The sequence below is a fragment of the Protobothrops mucrosquamatus genome, unplaced genomic scaffold, assembly GCF_001527695.2.
Source record: "Protobothrops mucrosquamatus isolate PMUCROS unplaced genomic scaffold, P.Mucros_1.0 scaffold2172, whole genome shotgun sequence".
Taxonomy (NCBI): domain Eukaryota; kingdom Metazoa; phylum Chordata; class Lepidosauria; order Squamata; family Viperidae; genus Protobothrops; species Protobothrops mucrosquamatus.
In genome coordinates, this window is record NW_015388266.1 from 66,251 (window position 1) to 86,748 (window position 20,498).

A 20,498-nucleotide genomic window follows, 5' to 3' on the forward strand; every position below is an offset into this window, starting at 1 on the left:
GGAAACCCTATACCATTTCAGACAAAGTGACTGTCCGGTCTTTTCTGAAAAGCCTCCAGTGATGAAGCACTCACAATATCTGAAGGCAAGATGTTCCACTGGTTGATTGTCCTCAGTTAGGAAGTTTCTCCTTAATTCCAGGTGGCTTCTCTCCTTGATTCGTTTCCATCCATTGTTTCTTGTCCTGCCCTCTGGTGCTTTGGAAAAGCATCTTTGTGACAAGCCTCTCAAATACTGGAATACTGCTATCATGTCCCCCCTAATCCTTCTTTTCACTAGACTAGCCAAATCCAAATCCTGCAACCATTCTTTCATGTTTTAGTCTCCAGGTCTTTAATCAACTTAGTTGCTCTTCTCTGCACTTTTTCCAAAGTCTCAACATCTTTTTTGTAATGTGGTGACCAAAACTGGATGCAATATTCCAGATGCGGCCTTACTAAGGCTTTATAAAACAGTACTGACACTTCACATGATTTTGATTCTGTGCCTGTTTATACAACCAAGGATTATTAGCTTTTTTAGCTGCTGCTGCACACTGCTCATATTTAAGTGATCATCCACTAGGAGTCCAAGGTCCCTTTCAGTTACTGTTTTTGAGCTTAATCTGTACTTGTACTTTTGTTTTTTTCTGCCTAATTGTAAAACCTTGCTTTTCTCCACATTAAATTTCATTTTGTTGGATAGGGCCCATTGTTATATGTGCTAAGACATTTCAGAGATTGTACTGTGAGAAATCACCAAGTCCTGATGGCATCCATTGTAAGATTCAAATATTCAGAGGTGACATTACTGCCCTGCTAGAAAAAGGTATGGGACTTGTGACTGTTAGAAAACAGAAGATTAGCAAATGTAACACCAAAAAGGAACCCAAGGAAAATCATAGGCCAATCAGTTCAATAATTGGTTCACACAAATTGATAGAACCCATAATCAAAGAAAAATAATAATTAGGCACAAAAGAGGAACAAACCCTGAGAAAAGAAAATCAGAAGTTCTGCAATGTTCTTTCTATATCAGTGTTTCTCAAGACCCAGAAATAAACATAGAACATATTGAAGAATATTTTTCAATAGACTCAGAAATTAATTTTAAGAGTTTCTGCCTCTATAGTCTTTAAAAGATGTTATGGAATAGGAATAAGTTTTGGCAAGATTGAGACTGATCTGAAAGTGGATTTAAAAATGACAACCTACAAGAATGAAATGAGTAAGATACTACACGGGATATACAAAAGAAACTGACTGATGTGTGGATGGATGGGTGTACACTTTTCCAAGGTTTTTGACTTTCTCTTAGGATGTTTTGGGCTTTGGGTCTAATCCTTAAACCAATGAGCTAAACCCCATTCTTTAAGATCTTTCTTTCATTTCCTTTTCAGAATTATACTCTTCCTCTTCTCATTAAAAGAGGACATAGAGTCAGACTGTCAAGTCCTAAGCTGGCCAGAAAACCACTTACCTTTATTTATTACATTTGTTTACTGCCCATCTCACCGCGAAGTGATTCTACATGTTACCAATTACCCCTAATCTCTCCCTTCTTCATCTTCTTATGTACGTGCTCTACCTCAGATACATCAATTTACTGAGAAATTACCTGTTCCTGAAGAATCAACAGAAGAAAATTCACTGCAGTTGTGAGCCACTTCAGTGCATCAAATGATTGTCTAAAGATTTCCTAATGATCATTTCAAAAATGTAGTCTTCAACTTAAATTTACCAGTTATTAAAAAGTATCTGAATAGTTCTTGTCCACAAGGCAATTTAAGCCTATGCAAAGTTGTTGAGCTAAGAAATGATGACTCAGTAAACTCCAAAATAAGTTTGCTTGCAATAACCAGCATGATAAAGCAAAATAGACTTGAATACACTGTCTTCTTCCTTGTGAATGCAATCTGTGTTATGTAGGTTGCAGAATCAATAGCTGGTAAAATTTTAAGAAAGTTTGTGGTTTTAAAGTTGGTATCATGTAATCCTAAAAATATTTGGGAGTTAAATCAATGATTTCCAATAAGACTGCCAGAATTGAGCTAAATTCTATAAAATCCATAGCACAGGACATGATTACAAGTTTTTATTAATCATTTCTACAGTCATTTACAACAGTCTTTTACAACAAATTGTGTTACTTCACACAACCATTAAACTTAAATTTTCTAAATAAGGAATTCAAATGCCTGAAATCCACCTTTCCTTAACGTGGGAAGACAGCAACATCAATGGTTTCTTAAACATATAATAATCCTAAACATGTATACTTAGAAGTAAATTCCATTGAAATTATAGATCAAATAAAATTGGTCAGGATCTAATCAGGTTTCCCCAAAACTGTTGTTTAGAAGATTTTGTATAGTACAATGTTGTTCTACTGCCAAGGGTAGATTTAATCCCAGGACTCATCTGATACAAGTAAATTTGATGCTGCAAATCCTCCACTGTGAGGATTGTCTTTGCCATGGAAAACCTACATAAAACAGAATTCAGATTTTCAGATAAAACAAAGAAAATTGTACATTGCCAGGAACACAGCGTGCTGTGTTTATTTTCAACATTGTATTAGAATAGGGGTGGGTGCCATATGAGAAACTAGGACTGTTGTGGAAGGTCGCTGCTGCCCTGCCCCTGCTGCCCTGCTCCTGCCACCAACATGCCCAGGTCTGTATTAGAAAGTACTTTTCAGATACTTGCTCTCCAACCTGCTTGACAACCTTTCAACATTTATCACAGATAGCCTGAAATACATGAAGCCCTATTTCTGCATTGTGATGCTCACAATTAGCTTCCACTGATACAGCATTTGGTTTGTGTATAAAAGGCCTAAAATCACTACTATTCTCCATTAGACCACTAATCCAGTTGTCCCAATTGTTTATTTCTCAGAATCAAGAATACTTACTGTATTTTGTATATCCCATATTATCATTTTAACAGACTACTTTAACAATCTATGTGTAAAAAAACTTAAAAATGGTTATTTCCACTTAACATCACTTTCCTTATCATCTTTGTTTTATAATGCTTGCTTCCTCACCTGTGCCTATTCCAATATCCATAGCCACAAATATTTTTCAACCTTAGTTTGATTCTTCTTTTAAGGATTGCTGAATATGTTTGGAGCCAGAGGTCTTTCAAAATTACAATGCTTAACCAATGTTTAGATAAAAATCAGTTTGATTTAAAAGTTACCTACCTTTCGGGAATCAACAGCCGCAAACATATTTCCCCTTGGATTACTAAAACCAATCCCACCTGAGCCACAAGCAATTTCTTCTAACCATGCTGGAACCTCTTGCTGAGCCTTAAAAAGGAAAGGTTGCATTACTACATATGTACTATTGTCTGTTTAAAAACTATTTAAAAAATTGGGAAATGAAAGACAACTTACATCTGCAAGCACTTTGATTAGAGGCTGTGCAATAGCACTGTCTGCATGAAGATCAAAGAAAGAAATTGCTTTGCCTATATTACCACAACGGCCAGTTCGTCCAATCCTATGAACATATTCATCAATTGTGGAAGGGAGATCAACATTTATAACATGTTGAACATTTTCTATATCCAGACCTCTTGCTGCTACAGATGTAGCAACTAGAACAGGGCATCTTCCAGTACGAAAATAATGAAGTGCTTCCTCTCTCTCTCTCTGTTCCCGGTCACTAAAAATAGAACATTTTAATTTGCAAAGAAATTTTAACAGATAGATACATCAAAGTGGATGGTAAAGCTAGACATATGTGCATTAGATTAAAAAAAAATCTCATTCATAGTTCTACTCTGCATGAATGGGAGAATAAGGGTATCCTCTGCAGATTGAAGTACTGTAGGATAGTGATCCAAAATTTGTGCTTGTCTACTGCACATTGTTTTGGTTAGAGATTACACAGTCCTTTAAGAAATAACTTGACTTTACCTTCATCAATCTCATAGTTTAATTAAAAACACAGAAATGTGCCAAGTTAAGCATTTCAATAGCCTTGTGACAGAGGCAAGATAAGGAACGTGGAATGCCTCAGGCCCTGGGAAGACCAGGGCAGGCTGTGTATGTCTCTCAGCTCTGATGCTGAAAATCCTCCCTGCTATTTCAGTACACAGCATTGACTTCCTGGGGAGGCCGGCAGGGAAGATTGCAAATGGCAATCCCATGGTCGTGGGCCACTTGGCAAAACAGTTATTAAGTGCAAAGAGTTGCCAAGCGCCCAGATCACGTGACTACAATCTTGTGACTGTGGTGGGACAGAGATGCAATATTTTGCATCAACACAAGTGGCTTTACATGCCCTTTATAACTCTGAATGGTCATTAAGCAAAAGTCGAGGACTCTATATTTTTAATGTACCAAGTCGTTTTTATTGGAACCTTCAGCCATTTTCAGTTGAATTTGCCTTTAACGAAATGGAGAGTTATACAGATCTTAGATCAGAGAAAAGCAAACATAGCAAACAAAAAGCAAACTACCACAGTGTTTCAGAAAAATTTAGAAGAATTTCTCCCCTGGAATTCCAATTTGCCGTTTTACTACTGGCTGGGAACAATATATCATTACAGGTAGTCCTCGAGTTACAACAATTCATTTAGTTGGCATTTCAAAGTTACAATGGCACTGAAAAAAAATGACATAGGACTGTTTTTCACACAACCATTGCAGCATCCCCACAGTTACATAATCAAAATTCAGATGCTTGGTTCATATTTAAAGTAACAGGGTTACAGTTCCTAGGGTCATGCGATTATATTTTGCAACCTTCTGACAAGCAAAGTCAACGAGGAAGCCAGATTCACTTAGAAAGGTGTTACTAACTTAACGAGTAATTCATTTAACAACTGTAGCAAGAAAGGTCATAAAATGGGGCAAAACCCATTTTAGCAGCTGTCTTGCTTAGCAACAGAAATTTTGGGCTCAGTTATGGTCATAAGTTGAGGACTACTTGAACTTATTTTTGCAAACTATTAGGAAAGCCTTTTTTTCAGAGCCAGTTTAGTGTAGAGCAGGGGTAGTCAACCTTGGCTCTTTTATGACTCGTGGACTTCAATTCCCAGAATTCCTGAGCCAGCTTAGCTGGCTCAGGAATTCTGGGGATTGAAGTCCACGAGTCATAAAAGAGCCAAGGTTGACTACCCCTGGTGTAGAGGTTGAGGCATCAGGCTACAAGCCAAGGGACCTGCTTTAGATAAAAAGTCAGCTGGGTGATGTGGGGCCAATCATTCCCTCTCATCCTGGGAGGCAATGGTAAATCACTTCTCAAAAACTTTGACAAGAAAACTGTAGGGCCTTGCCTAGGCAGTCTCTAGGAATTGGAAATGATTGATTGGAAGACAAAAAGGAATGATTTAAATATTCTGGAATTCACTAGATCATGGTTTATTTTTGGTTTAGATTAATGTAAGGCATCACACCCTCTCTTAGTACTTAGCTTCCTTATCCACCTGCTATTAAAAATTATTTTATTTTTTTAAAAATAAAACATTTCTTTCTACATTCCCAAGAATTTATTTGGGTGCCAGTTAGAGCTAAGCACTATTAGAAATGAGAAATATGAATAGTTGCAACCAAGTACTCTGGAAATGTCCTCCCCACCTCGCCCCAAACAAGGGTAACATCATATTTTTAAAGCTAGTGGAAAGTGACAGGAAGCACAATCACCAATTTAAGAGCTCTGAGAGCAGAATTATCCTAACTGGCCAGGGCAGTCAATTTGGAACAGGGAGGCATCCATGACCACCAATTTCTTCTCAACATTTAATTTTAAGTGTTGGCTACCCCACAATTTACTCACCCATGAATACTTGTGGTTGATATGTTTTCTTGGCAAAGTAAAGTTGCAAAAAAATCTGCTTTTTTCTTAGTTTCCACGAACACCATGGTTCTTTTATTGCCTATAAAGAAAGCAGACAATATTATTTTACTCTCCTTCGAAAATATATTCCAGATAGTTACATAGCATACTTCCCTTCAATTTCACTCCAACTTCATCTCAGTGATGGTAGTTGTTCTAAGAGAATGTGACAGTGATCCTTCATAAAATGGGGTTTCCCTATGGTTCTGTTACAATTAAGAACTGTTAATGACTTTTTTTGAAACAACCTTATTTAGAACACTGCAACTTTCTTTAACTCAGAAAATTTACTTCTTAAAAACTGATGAACCATCCCTAGAACTATACAATGAGCTGGTCACAAGAAGAAAAAGAACATTGTGGAGAATCCATAATGCACATACTTATATTACTGAACAATAATTATGCTACACTACACATTTGGCAACCTTATACTGATTTAACAATTAGTAACATTAAAGAAAGTACATTTCAATTACAAGGCCTCAATTACCTATTTCATTAAGAATTTCAACAAGTTTATCTTTCTTGTCATACTGTTTCACTTGAAGTATGGTCTGCTGAACATCACTGCATGCTCCTCCCACTTGTCCAACAACAACAAATAAATAATCTGTCTTCAAAAATTCTCCAGCGAGCCTTTAAGTAAATTAAGTAAAATTAAGTTTTATTTTATTTATTTGTTTCATATGGCATGCATGTATCAGGGAGATCTATACTCTACAGAGTAGTCCTGACAGGCTAATTGTTGTTCGTTTGGTTTCGTGCTTGCACACTTATCCACGATGTGCCATGGGGCGATTCAGCATGTACTATCTGGCTAGTGGTATTTGGGTTAATGACATCATCAGGCCTCTTCTGCCGATCTTACCTCATATGTCCAGACAGGTCCAGCACCAGCTCCTGTTTTCCTTGCGCAGCTAGCCATTCCCACTGAAGTGGTACCCATTTATCCACTCGCAATAATGCTGTCAAACTGCTGGATGGGCAGGGCAGGGCAAGAGCTAGAGGCGAGTGATGGGAGCTACCCCATCCTGTGATGCTATCAGAGACACTGCCAGAATGTCGACTATTTCTGGTTAGCAGATCCAGTGTCCTTCAGGCACTGTGCTACCATGCCTCCGTACAATTAAGTTATTTTGAAGTAATGCATCCAGAGGGAGAAGGGTCAACAGTTTGGGAAATAAAGTATTAATGTTTTATACAGGTAGTCCTCGATTTACAACCATAATTGAGACCCAAAATTTCTGTTGCTAGACAATTGTTAAGTGAGTTTTGCCCCATTTTACAATCTTTCTTGTCACAGTTGTTAAGTGAATCACCACAATTGTTAAGTTAGTAACAAGGCTGTTAAATGAATCTGGCTTCCCCACTGACTTTGCTTGTCAGATCATAAAAGATCATAAACATGACCCTGAGACACTGCAATCCTAATAAATATATGCCAGTTGCCAAGCATCCGAATTTTGATCGTATGACTATGGAGATGCTGCAACAGTCGTAAGTGTGCAAAATAGCAATAGCACTTAGGCTTATATACCATTCCATAGTACTTTTACAGCATTCTCTAGCAGTTTACTAAACATTTACAATGTGTATCAGCATACTGGCCCCCAACAATCTGGCCCCCAACCATTCATTTTACCAGCCTCGAAAAGATGGAAGGCTGAGTCAACCTTGAGCAAGTCAGGATCAAAATCCTGGCTGTGGGCAGAGTTAGTTTGTAATACTGCATTCTAATCACTGCGCTACCATGGCTCCTAAAATGGTCATAAGTAACTTTTTTCAGTGTTATTATAACTTTGAAAAATCACTAAATGAATGGTTGTTAAGTGAGGACTACTTGTAGTTAGTAAAATGATACTAAAAACAAATGTACCAGTAACCACTTCTATAAATATATACTATTTAAATTGCAAAGTTATTGTCCAAATATGACTTGTAAAAACAACAGACATCATTCCAAACAATTACTTAACTCAGAAGGTACTCTTTCTATGATGAGTCAGTTCCTCCAAGATTAAATAAAGTAGACACAAAACCTTAGCAATCGCGATTCAAAATTTTAGCAAGGTAACATTTGTATTTATGACTTCACTCTGAATAAATTACCTGAAATTTACATCTTGTAAACTGTATTTTTAAAATGAATTGCTAATACATACCTTTGGATTTCATCAGGAAAAGTAGCACTAAACATTAATGTTTGGCGTTTGTCTTTTGAGGGCATGCCTGGAGATGAAATTAACTTCTTTATATCAGGGCCAAATCCCATATCCAGCATACGATCAGCTTCATCTAACACCAAATATTTTAATTTGCTGAGCCCAATCTTTTAGAAAAAATCAAATATACAAGAAAAATTTGAAAAAAGCACGCAACAATTCTATTTTTACAGGATAGATGCACAAACTGAAATTAGCCCTCAAATTTATATGGGACACTTTACATCTATCCCCATATTCTGCTTTAAAGAACAATATAGTCTAATTTTACACAAATGATTAAGTATACCTAGATGCTGCTAAATTAATATCTACAACTTAACTACCATATCAAAGCAATACTGAAGAGGTATCGGCCCACCATCTAACAACAGAAATGAAGCAACCAATGCAACATATTTTAGTTACACTAGCAGCAAAAGAAAACTTTGTTGATGTTTTTGAAAGTATTCAATAATTAAAGTTTCATGTTATCAATAATTCAGATGCTGCTCTCTCCTTCCTTCATGTATCTATTACACTATGGTCCTTCATTCCCTTTAATTTTACATGTCCAACATTCCAGATCGATATCAAACCTCTTTAAGTAAAATGAACTTGGATGATAGGATTGGCAAACATGATAAAGATTCTGGAGAATTATTGTCTCTACAGATAATTCCATATGAATAGTCATGTTACCTACTGTAGCTTGAAAAAATCAAAGCATTATGTTATAACAGCCAGAACCTGTTTTCACCCTTTTAGCCTTAACAGCAGCATTTTATCCCTGGCCTGATCACCTATGAAGTACCTTTTTTGTGAATCAATTTAGAATATGTTAACTCATCCCCATGAGCTTCTTTAAAAACCTTGTTTTAAACTATATCAAATCCTTGCAATAACAGAGTGTTAAGTCTAAAGTTTGAATAGTCATAAAGTTTAACGTTCATTCTATTCATGGTGATCCAGAGATCTTACCTTTTGTCTGCCTATGATATCCAAAAGTCTTCCTGGGGTAGCACACAATATATTACACCCTTGCATTATCTGATGAATTGTATGGCTCATTTGTATACCTCCATAAATCACAACAGGCCTTATACAAGTTCTAGTTATCAAGAAAATATACAATTAAAATATACAGTTAAAAACAGTGAACACATCCCACAACAAAGCCTTAAATCTGTGATATGGTATAACAGATCTAATACTATATTACTTTTGGTTTGTTTGAAATATTTAAACCACAGCATTTGATGGTGCGCATTTAAAATTAAGTAGCTTACTTAATCCACCATTATTAACATTATTTTAAGATATACTGTAATACAAGAGTACAATTATGTAAGAATTATATAATTAATATTTTTACTATATACTTGTGTACCTTTCTCTAGCCCAATCTGCAGTATTAAAGCTTGTGAACACTTATCATTTGTATATAATAATTCCTAAATAGCTATAGTTATGGCCTCAGCTTTTTGTATTACATATAATAACTAGCAGGCTGAGGAAATAAATGTAAATTATCAGTCAAATGTTATTTGCACATGAATCAGCAAAAACTCTGGTTACTCCCAAAAAGGTGGAAATTTAACCAAAACGCATCCCACTATATCGATCTGCGAATGTTTGCAACCATTGTAACAGCTTATAAACAAACTTTAGATACATACTAAGTAGATATGTATATACACTTCCGTAATTTATTCTTTAGTGGGAGCACTCTGCTATTGTGATTTAATTTGTCCAAATACTTACCCGTATGAAAACTTTCTTGATTCCAGAAAGATCTGATTTATCAGTTCTCTAGTTGGTGCTATTATTATGCATTCTGGTTCTTGTTCCACTTTGAATTGACTGGCAGTCACTCCATCTCGCATCATATGAGCTAAAATTGGTATAAGAAAAGCTGCCTAAAGGACAAATATATTACAATTTAGAAATGCTGCACATCCAGTACATGAAAAAGTTAAATAAAAGTGCATTTTCCTGATCCAATCTTAGATGTTTATAAAAAAATTAAAAAGTACACTAAAATATAAAGGTCCAACATCTACTTCAAACATTGAGAATCTCCTAATTTTTTAATGTCAAATAACTATGATTTAGTTATAAATCTCATAACCATGAAAAGGGATTCACAAACAGTACTCCTAAGAAAAATGTGCAAGAAGAAACATGGCTGTCATTTGAGACAGTACTAAAAGAACTAACTTAAACATTAGGAATTTTGTATTAGAGTACTAAACAAGTATATCAAATCTGTCAAGAATATTATTTTTTTAATTTAAAATGCTTCCATTTAATGTATTCAATCATAAGAAATTTGAATTACTAATATATCAATTTCAATTTAACAGTTTTTACTGATGAAAATATTTCATAAATGAAAACTGCAGCTGAGTTGAGAATGAAATACTGACCAAGTCAGTAATTTGAAAACTTTAAATGTTGAAATAAAAAATTGATAAAATAATAAATCCACCCCAAACCTCAACAGAATCTGGTATTGTGTGCTTACTGTTTTTCCAGATCCTGTTTGTGCACATGCCATTAAGTCACGTCCTGCCAGCACAATAGGAATACTATATTTTTGCACAGGAGTAAGTTTAAAATATCCAGCTCTAGCAATGTTTTTTATTAAGGTTTCACACAGACCAGCTTCTTCAAAAGTCTAAAAAAAGGATGAAACAGAAAATTACATTAACAAAACTTAAAATATAATTTTAATATATTTACTAGCATATCACAACTTCAATATATTTTATGGATTACATCAACCCATTCCCCCAGGCATAGCCTCAAAAGCAAGCAAAAAATAAGCCTAAAATTCTTAACAAAATCAGAACAAACAACAATCCATTTTATCTGTTAATTTTAATGACAAGAGAAGCCTGGCCACTAATTATATCCTTATATTTTCATTTTTAATCAGAAATCATTGATTGTAGGTATTTTCTATTTTGTACTATACATTCTGTACTACCTCCAAGAAAGAACTGTTGGCCACTGGAATACAGAATAGGAGCTGTGGTGGCACAATGGTTAGAATGCAGCATTTCAGGCTAATTCACTGCTCACTGCCAGAAGTTTGATCCTGAAGAACTAAAGGTTGATTTAGCCTTCCATCCTTCCCAGGTTGGTAAAATGAAGACCCAGATTGTTGGGGACAATGTGCTGACTTTGTAAACTGCTTAGAGAGGGCTGTAAAGCACTATGAAGCAGTATAGAAGTCTAAGTCTACCGTATATGTCCAGGTATACTATATATAAGCGGCATGGTAAGTCTAAAAGGACTAGGATTGACATGATAGCAATATTCCAGTATTTGAAAGATTGCCACAAAGAGGAAGGGGTCAACTGATTTAGCAAAGAACCTTAGGCAGGACAAGAAACAATAGATGGAAACTAATCAAGGAGAGAAGCAACCTGGAACTAAGGAGAAACTTCCTAATAGTGAGGACAAGTAACCAATGGAACAGCTTGCTGTCAGAAGTTGTAGGTCCTTCATCACTAGAGATTTTAAGAAGAGACTGGACAGTCACTTGTCTGAAGTGGTAAAGGGTTTCCTGCTTGAGCAGGGGGTGGACTAGAAGACTCCAAGGTCCCTCCCAGTTCTATTCCAATTGATTGAAGTGCTGTTGCTATGCTGCACAATGAGATAATTTGCACAATGAGATAATTTGGCATGGAGAAAGGGGGGAAATCACTGTGAAAATCAGTAAGGAAGATGATTAGGCTGCTGAGGAAAAGGAGGGACAACACTGGAGAGATTTGGGGTGGGCAGATGGGACCTACACCACTAAAACACTGAAAGTTGAATCAATGGGATAAAAAAGATGGGGGCTGCAAAAATTTGGTTCTGGTTTTAAAACAATTTTTTCCTATCTCATGCACAACCTTAACCTTTAATGCTCCCAAGTTACTGACATATAGTAAGTTATGTACCTTTTTCTGTTCCACAATTAATTACAAAGCTTATTGATAAAACGTGAAACTCAGATGAGCAATGTCTCTATCACTTAAAATAACGGCTATCATTTTCTTCAGCTCTTTATTTTTCACAAGAATTTTAAACATTCACTAACCAATATTGCTGGTGGAGAATCAAGCCCTGAAACTTCCACAAGAATATTATCGTATTTATCAAAATTTATTCCTGTCTGGTAATGTGCAAAGATACTATTTTCATCATCTGGTGGAGGTGGTGGTACGTATGTCACCTTTGGATCTGCAAATATAAGAAAGATATTCTGATTCTCAAAAAGTTCTACATGTGAAGCCACAAACTTATTATCTGCTTTCATTCTTTCTGATATAACTTATCTGTGTTATCATCTCTCCTGCATCACCATCTGATTTCCATATCTTTATTGTTGAAATAAAAAAAATATTTGGAGGGAAAAAAATAGTCAGGACATAGAAGGAACTTGAAAACTTGTTCACATTCAAGACACACTTACTTCTTTCAGAAGCTACATTTTCTTCATTGCTTCCTTTGTAATCCCCTGTTAAAAGAATTGTTAAGTTATATACAGCAGAACTGAATTTTGAAGTTATATAAGAGATATATGGATCATTCTCAAAATGAAGAATTTTAAAGGAAACCAAAAAAAGGGTGTTCAGGAATAATACATACACACACACATACTCAGAAATACCATACAAGTTCTAATGTTAATTCTATATTTCAGAAAATCAAGGAACAAATTGAATTCACAAATATTCTTTATACAAGGAGTATCTTTATTATTCAAATAGTTGCTTTTCCAGATAACAATGGTCATACCTGCTAAAATAACAGAAAATAACAGAAGTACTATACATCCAGAGGGCAACAGGTAGTACATAAACTAAAAAAAATATTTTTACCTCTGGCTTCAAAGCCTCTTCTACTTTCAAATTCACCTGAAAAAATGCGTATGTTTTAATAATATTGTGATTATGGATGACTGTGATAAACAAATTACAATCATCATTAATTTACAACATTCATCTACATTGTTCAGATGTTTTTGTACTTTAATTTCTTTGGCAGAGCTTTTGAAAATGTATGGTCAAGAATAAAGAAAACTATAGTTGTGGAACATCTGCACGATACCAGTTTTCTCTTTCCAAATTCACAAAAAGTTGAACTTATCTATGATCTCCTCTTTTCCCCTATTTTGCATTTTTAAATATATCAACTGCCAATAATCTTATTCACAGAATTCAGATGAAGTCATAAAAAATGAACATAACAAAATTTCACATGAAGTTTTACCTGATGGAGTACCAAAGCCTCTTCTTTTAAAACCTAAGCTGTCAGAATTTTGTTTTCCATCTTGGTTCACATTTACATCACCTGTTATAATATAATCAAATATTTATTCAGTCTTACATGCTAAATTTTTTATAGAAAAGATGTTTCACTATATTTAAACCAACATAACATGTTACAATTTCCAAGCTATCAAGCCTTGAAAATCCATTCCAATATTTTTCTACTTTTTTTTAGCAGACATATTTGTATTCATTTGTAAATGTTTCTTAGGCACAATACTAATACCTTTCGTTTCTAGAAAATTCTGTGTTAAGCAATGTTTGAATAATTCCAAACTATAATACTTACTTGCAAATTGCCCAAATCCTACTCTATCATTTCTGAATGATCCTCTCCCAGGTCTACGAAGGATACCAATGTCATCATTCATTCTTTGAAAACCTAATTTGGGGAAAAAAATCATTTTCTTGAGGAAGACTAAACAAAAATGAACAGTGATAACCAAATCAGATTTAATTTGTAAACTGGAATTTATAAACTATGCTTTGTGGGCTAGTTAATGATTAAAAGCATTATTCAAAACTATGTAACTGGGTTACTCAGCAATACAGCAATCATATGCTAATCTGCTGAATGAACCCAGCTTCTATCCAATATAGTGGAAAAGGACCACCTGGAGCACAGTTTCAAACATTTAATAAAGTACTACTTTTTCCCCCAACATGCAAAATAGGTATTACAAATCAAAACATGTGTGCTTCTTAAAAGAAAAAGCAAGACAAAATTATAATAAAGTGCAGTGCTAGCCCAAGATTTTTATAATTAGAGATCAATATCTAATTATCTAAGCTGTGATGACACAGTGCTTAGAATGCAGTATTGCAGGTTAACTTTGCCTACAGCCAAGAGTTGAATCCTGACGGGCTCAAAGTTGACTCGGCCTTACATCCTTCTGAGATTGGTAAAATGAGAACACAGATTGTTGGGGGTAAACTGTTCAGTGTGTTGTTGCTGGCTGCTCAGAAAATGGCATCCACTTCCATGCATATGGTCTGCGTGAATGCCAAGGAATGGAGCAGCCTGTTCTCTTTCCCCAACATGAGCTCTGGAGCTCCAGACATCTATAGAAGGTAAATGAGCAATCAGTGACAGGGGTAGGGAGGAGGGCATGGGACCCAATGGGTTGGAAAAGTATGCCCTAGGTCTGCAAGGACCCCAAGAGGCGGGAAGTGGAACAGGGGGTGCATCAGGGGGTGGGGGAGGTCCAGGGCAGATTGGCCTGGGCCTACACTAGGCCTTATGCTGCATCCCTTACCTGAAGCACCCCATTCTCCACTTAACAACTATATAGGGGAGAGCAGGGATAATAGTCATTAAGTGAGGCAATCAAGTGGCCACATCACTTAACAATCATCACAACTTGCGACCATAATGGGCAGGCTCCATTATGGTTGAAATCGAAGACTACCTCTAATAAAGGGGAAAATATTTTTGTTAGTTAACGTGTTTTAAAAAAAATGAAGAAAATGTCCTTAGGTTGCTAACCTAGTTTTATTTAACCCGACTATGCCTGCCTATAATTAACAGATTAATCGTGAATTCAATTTTAATTACTGTTTTAGCTGTCATAAAGCCAACATTAGATGCAGGTTATCTAGTAATAGTCAAATTTAATTGTTTTACTCCACAGAACGGGGTTAAGGTTAGTTGGGTTGGAAATTATTACTTGATACAAATTTGCAATCTTACCTCTTTCAAAACTTGAAGATTTTCTTTCTTCAAATCTATTTCCTAATATAGTACAGAAAATTAATATAGCTGATAATGATATTCATTCTTTTATTCAAATTATATAAAAATTAAATAACCATGGGAAATAATATTTCCAAAGTAGTACCTATAATGATTATCCTTTTTCCTGAGTTCTCAACTTCTGTTAAATTATATTATTTATTTAGGTCACAATTATTTTCTGAGTAGAAAACTTATTTATTCGGACATATTTTCTAGAGTTGAAAACCAGAACATTTTTTATAATCTACATTCTTTTCCACATACACGAAAACCATGTAAATTGAAACAGGGAATAAAGCCAGTTCTTTTAGATGGAACAGAAAGAATTAATTACATAACAAATTCTGAGCATAAAACATTTCATGCAGAAACATCTGGTTTTATGAGTTTAATGATTAAAATGAAATATGTGTTCACAAGCAGGATACTTTATATAGAGACTGATATGGTTCTTCCATGCAAGAGGGGGATAGCAGCAAAGAAAGGCAAGGCTGACGGGGTTCTCTGGTTATGGCCTGCAGGGACACTGGCAACAGTGGGGAGGCAGGAGAGGGAGGATGAGTGAGCCAATGGGATACACTGTGCTATCAGTGCAGCTAAGGGGAGACAAGGAAGGGAAGATGCTGAGGAAAGAGATGGGTCAGCACATAGAAAAAGCAGAGGAGTGGCACACACCAGCCTAGCGCTGCTCACCCCATAAGATCTTCCAAGATCCCTGCAGATTTGTTTAGGTCGAACTGTGGACAATCTGAAACAGTTCACCAAACTCAATGGAATGGAATGTTTCACAATTGAAACAATATTTTCAGTTTCATATAACACGTAAGTACAAATGCAAAAATATGTTCCATTTATAATTTACACTAAATATCTTATTTTATCAGAAGTAAATACTCAAAACTTTAAGAAATCAGCTCCCTTTCCTCTTCTCTAAAGTATTTTTATGTACAGATTTTTAAAAAATATTTATAAAATTTATATGGCCACCCATCTTACAAAAAGTAACTCTGGGTGTTGAATAGCACCAAAAAGAAAAGGAAAAGAAAGGAAAAAGAAAGAAAAAAAGAAAGAAAAGAAACATGCTAAGTCATATTAAAGTGGGTTTTTTTTTTAAAAAAAGCACAAAAATGTAGATCAGCAAGGGAGCGGCCTTAACTGAAAAAATTATTAAAACATATTAAACACTGAATACTATCAATAATATTTTCCTTAAATGACAAATAAAATTTTTACATTACAGTATACCTCTGTTTCCAAAAATTCTTCCACTTCCAAATCTACCTGTTTGTTTCTCTTCACCATTACGATTTTCTAATAAAAGGAATGAAAAGTAAATAATAAAAAATCTTCCAACTAGTTAAATGCATTTCTAGTCAGTTTTTTCACACATGGAAATAATTTACAAGTTAGGTCCATAATTGCTCAGCCTCAGTTTCATCTTCCAGTGTCCTATGGTTATCCAGCTAGTTTCTACTTATTTCCAAGTAAATCAGGGTTCAATGGATGAAGTTTCAATGTTGGTAAAAGAGGAACTAGGTATAGTTAGTTCCTGCACTGATTACATTGACTTTTCCTATCTTATGCAGTTGTCAATAGACATCATAAAACCCACTTGGGACTCTAAAATTAAAATAGATTCTGCAATTACTTTCTGTATATAAATTACATATATCATTGCTTTTAAAGTATATTTACACACACTGGCATCTTCTCTACTTATTTATTGCCAAGTGTCTATATGTTGAATAAGCTGATTATATCAATCTGGTGCCATACCCCTGGTTTACAAAATGCAGTGCAAGGATTTACACTTGTACCAAAATTAAATGAACATTTAAGTTTTGGATAATACGTGAGCACAGAGTATAGAAAGCTCAATTCAAAAATACTCAAAACCATAATTTAGATACATTGTTGATTTTCATTAATTAAACTTTGGTTAATCACTAGCAAGCATCCCAAGTTCATGTATTCCTTCCTTCATATAATCAATCATTTAATTACTTGTTTCATGGCTTGCTTGCAAAGCTGAATTTGATGTACTTCAATGTTTTAATGAATCCTGGACTCACCCACTGTGCAATACTAGAACATGGTGTGCATGATTTTGATTACTATATTCTGTAATCCTGGACAATTGTGATTTATGCAACCATACATGAAGGCAGTTTCTAAACTGGCAAGATGCCTAAATTGAAAAGCCCTGTTTAGGAAAATACTGAGACAAACAAATGCAGACAAGATGCAGGTAGTAACTTGAATATTTTTGTTTTACTGTAATGCATAGAATTAGAATCTACAGATCACGCCCTCCCTCCTAAAACTTTAAGACTACACTTTATCTTAATTTCCAGGTATGGAAAGAAGTAGCACATAAGTTTTAGATTTTCCAGATTCTTTGGCTTATATTCAAACCCTTTCCCCACTTTCCTAATCTCTATCATGACCAGAGTAATCAAAGGTCCAACACTTATTAAACCAAAGATAAGCAACTGCATTCACAGAAAAAAATGAGGAAATTCTATTTCTTAAACTGTAGCCCCTAAGAATTCCTTCAAAATTCTGTGTTCTTACTCATATCCTAAGAGTATTTTTAGAGCAGGGGTGTCAAACTGCAGGCCCATGGACCGGATGCATTATAGCAAAACCGTGCCCACCCCATTGCCGGCAATAGCAAAAAAGTTGTGATACATCACAACACGTCACGTGACATTGCGACTTTGACACCCCTGCCTTAGAGGGTCTGTTCTGCAACTCCTTGGGAACAGGAGTGACTTTTCAGCAGTCACTCCTGTTCCCAACTTCTCAACTTTGAAATGCCTTTAACAGAAAGGCGCACCTAGTATCATTTTTATTGTTTCTGCTATCAAGCAATGCCCTTTGATTTTTCTAAACATTTTAATAAGCTAATGTTGCTGTGATATTTTAGAATGTCTTTTCTACTGATTTTGTTCTTTTATTGCTTATTTTGAATTTCAAACTATTTAGATTAATTTTAAGTAAAATATTATCAATTCAGTAAGTGATATGAACAAATCAGAAATTCTATATAGCAACACATTTTCTTGCAGATGTTCTCCCGTCTCTTGATTATAAATTACAGGATCAGGTATGAAGGCTCCATATGTCCCCTAACAACCTTAGATGCAGCTCCAAGAAATCATTAGAAGTTGCAATTATAAAAGAAAATTAAGTTCATTTTTGTAATTGTATTTTGATACTAATCAGAATTGCCACTTAGTCATTACATTTGGATATACAATCACCAACATACACTTGAAGACTAAATACATCTCAGTCGACAAAACATTACACATCTTGGGCAAAGATATTACTTCCTAATTCATCAGATGAATTTTCTTTCAACCAAAATTATTTCATTTTAAAACTGAAACAGCACAATGCTTACTAGCAATTTAAATATCATACCCCTCCCAACAACCTGGGACTCGTGTTTACAGCTGGGATTTTGAGACCACATATTATCACAAAAGGACTATCCTGGCCATATGAGAGATAAGGGCTTGCAATTATTAAAAGTTCATTATTTGCAATCATCTTTTTTTCAAAACATGAATCCTTATTATATTCTTTAACACATACCTGGCTGTTTTACACTCTGAGTGAAATTGCACAAGGTTTCATTTGTTCTCATGGGTGTGCTGCCCTACAACAGACCATACAGGAACTGTTATGTGAAGAAATTTCTAAAAATCAGTTATCTTGTAAATAGCCTTTTAACATTTTGAATAACTTTCCTTAAGTACTCCAGAGTTGGAGAACATAATATTACACTTTCTCTTTCACTATCTATCTGTGATTATTGGTAATAAATGCAGTGGCTTAGAAACAGTAAGTTATATAGCAATTTTTTTCATTTACTTGCAACAGTCCACTTAATCATGGCTCATTCCCAACCAAACTGAACAGTATCATAATCTAAACTTCTAATCAAGCAACTTATTTTGAAACAGGGAGCAGAGAGAATACCTTTAACAGATGTAAAATTACTCTTTATTCAACAAAGGAGTAGAATCTAGTGGCAAAGTGATTTGGAACGCTTTAGACCACAAAAGGGTAATATACAATGTTTGTCTGCTAATATAACCACCTGCCACCTAAAGTCATTCAAAGTCCCAGAATTTGGCAGGGAAGTTTCCAGAACTCTTTAAAAGCAGTTTTTGGAGTTCTGGGAGCTGCATACTGTCAAACGAACCACTTGAAGTTGAAGATGGGATTATGCCATTAACATTAGGCACCACCATCCCTTGACTAAGTCAATCCCTAATAGGAAACTTAGTAGGGAACCTGGCATTAGAACTTATTCCTTCCTAGACTGGACGGGTTGTTTGGTAATCCTTCTACTCGGGTCCAAATTCCAACCGACCTTCCCATTCGTTGTACACCTAGTCTCAGGAAGACAGCGCGCATCTGACCTAAATATTGGGAAAACAGAGCACGCCTCAAAACATATAACTTCCATAGGCACCCACCGGCTTCTGGAAGCTGGGCTGGAAGACGGGCAAGGCCCGGCTTTCCTCTCCACTAACACCTTCTGTAAACTCCGTATCCCAGTTCTCGTCGTCCATGGCAGCGTCGGCCAACTCCACGCCTTCCTGCCAAGAGGGGAAAGACACTCGAAGCGACAAACTGAGGAGAGACAAAACGCAGCCCTTTAATATGGCCGAAGGGAGACCTCCCACCAACTCAAGAGACGCCGCTCTGCCTTTCCATCCACTCCAGCTGCCTCTCCCGCCAAAAACCAGCCAACCTGCCTGCCGCCCGCTTGACTCTCCCCTCTGAGGCCCACCCGGCAATAGAGACCCGCCCAAAGGCAGCAGGGCCGTATCTCCTTCGCGCTTGTGGGCTCTCGTTGGAGCGTAGAACCAACAGGCACCGACCCCACCTTAACGGCGCGCGAGCCTTAAGGCGACGTAGCGCCTCGTCAACACGTGCTCCAGACGTTGCTAACTAGCCGTCTCCGGCGCCGCGTTCGCTTGATTATATCTGCGCCGGAGGCCCGAGGGAATTGTTGAGGGGTCTCAAGTAGGGCCTCAAGCCTAGCCTTCGCGCTTTTCGCAAGCCTGCGAGCAAATTTCCCCAAGAGCCGGGGGTGTGTGTGGGGGGAAGGTTTGCTCTGAGCAACGAACGCCCTTGGAGCATTTATTTCAAGAGCCTCGTCGGGGTGTAGGAAGGCATGCCCGTCGAATGGCCTAGGGCAGGGGTAGGCAACCTTGGCTCTTTTATGACTCGTGGACTTCAACTCCCAGAATTCCTGAGCCAGCTTGGCTGGCTCAGGAATTCTGGGAGTTGAAGTCCATGAGTCATAAAAGAGCCAAGGTTGCCTACCCCTGGCCTAGGGTTTCCTTTGCCTAAGGGTTTTAATGCTGTTATGCTGC

At 36.3% G+C, this 20,498-nt stretch overlaps 1 protein-coding gene across 1 annotated transcript; it reads right to left on the bottom strand.

Moving 5' to 3' along the window:
* Positions 1-2,328: 2,328 nt before the first annotated feature.
* On the bottom strand, positions 2,329-19,688 carry DDX4 (DEAD-box helicase 4). The gene is made up of 18 exons (XM_015824254.1): positions 19,593-19,688; positions 18,703-18,766; positions 16,345-16,410; positions 15,055-15,096; positions 13,654-13,746; positions 13,306-13,386; positions 12,915-12,950; positions 12,506-12,550; positions 12,131-12,273; positions 10,565-10,717; positions 9,802-9,956; positions 9,019-9,148; positions 7,999-8,165; positions 6,327-6,472; positions 5,774-5,873; positions 3,385-3,655; positions 3,190-3,297; positions 2,329-2,463 (listed from the first exon to the last, which is right to left on the bottom strand). The coding sequence occupies exons 1-18, from the start codon at positions 19,686-19,688 to the stop codon at positions 2,383-2,385; spliced, it is 1,977 nt and encodes a 658-aa protein (XP_015679740.1). The 3' UTR covers positions 2,329-2,382.
* Between the last annotated feature and the right edge of the window lie 810 nt (positions 19,689-20,498).

Coding starts and splice junctions, on each gene's coding strand:
- DDX4 (XM_015824254.1), bottom strand. CDS start 19,688: ATGGACGACGAGAACTGGGATACGGAGTTTACAGAAGGTGTTAGTGGA. Junction 12,551..12,914: donor AAGAGGCTTTGAAGCCAGAG/GTAAAAATATTT, acceptor TTCTTTTAACAG/GGGATTACAAAGGAAGCAAT. Junction 6,473..7,998: donor TTTCCTGATGAAATCCAAAG/GTATGTATTAGC, acceptor ATTTACTTAAAG/GCTCGCTGGAGAATTTTTGA.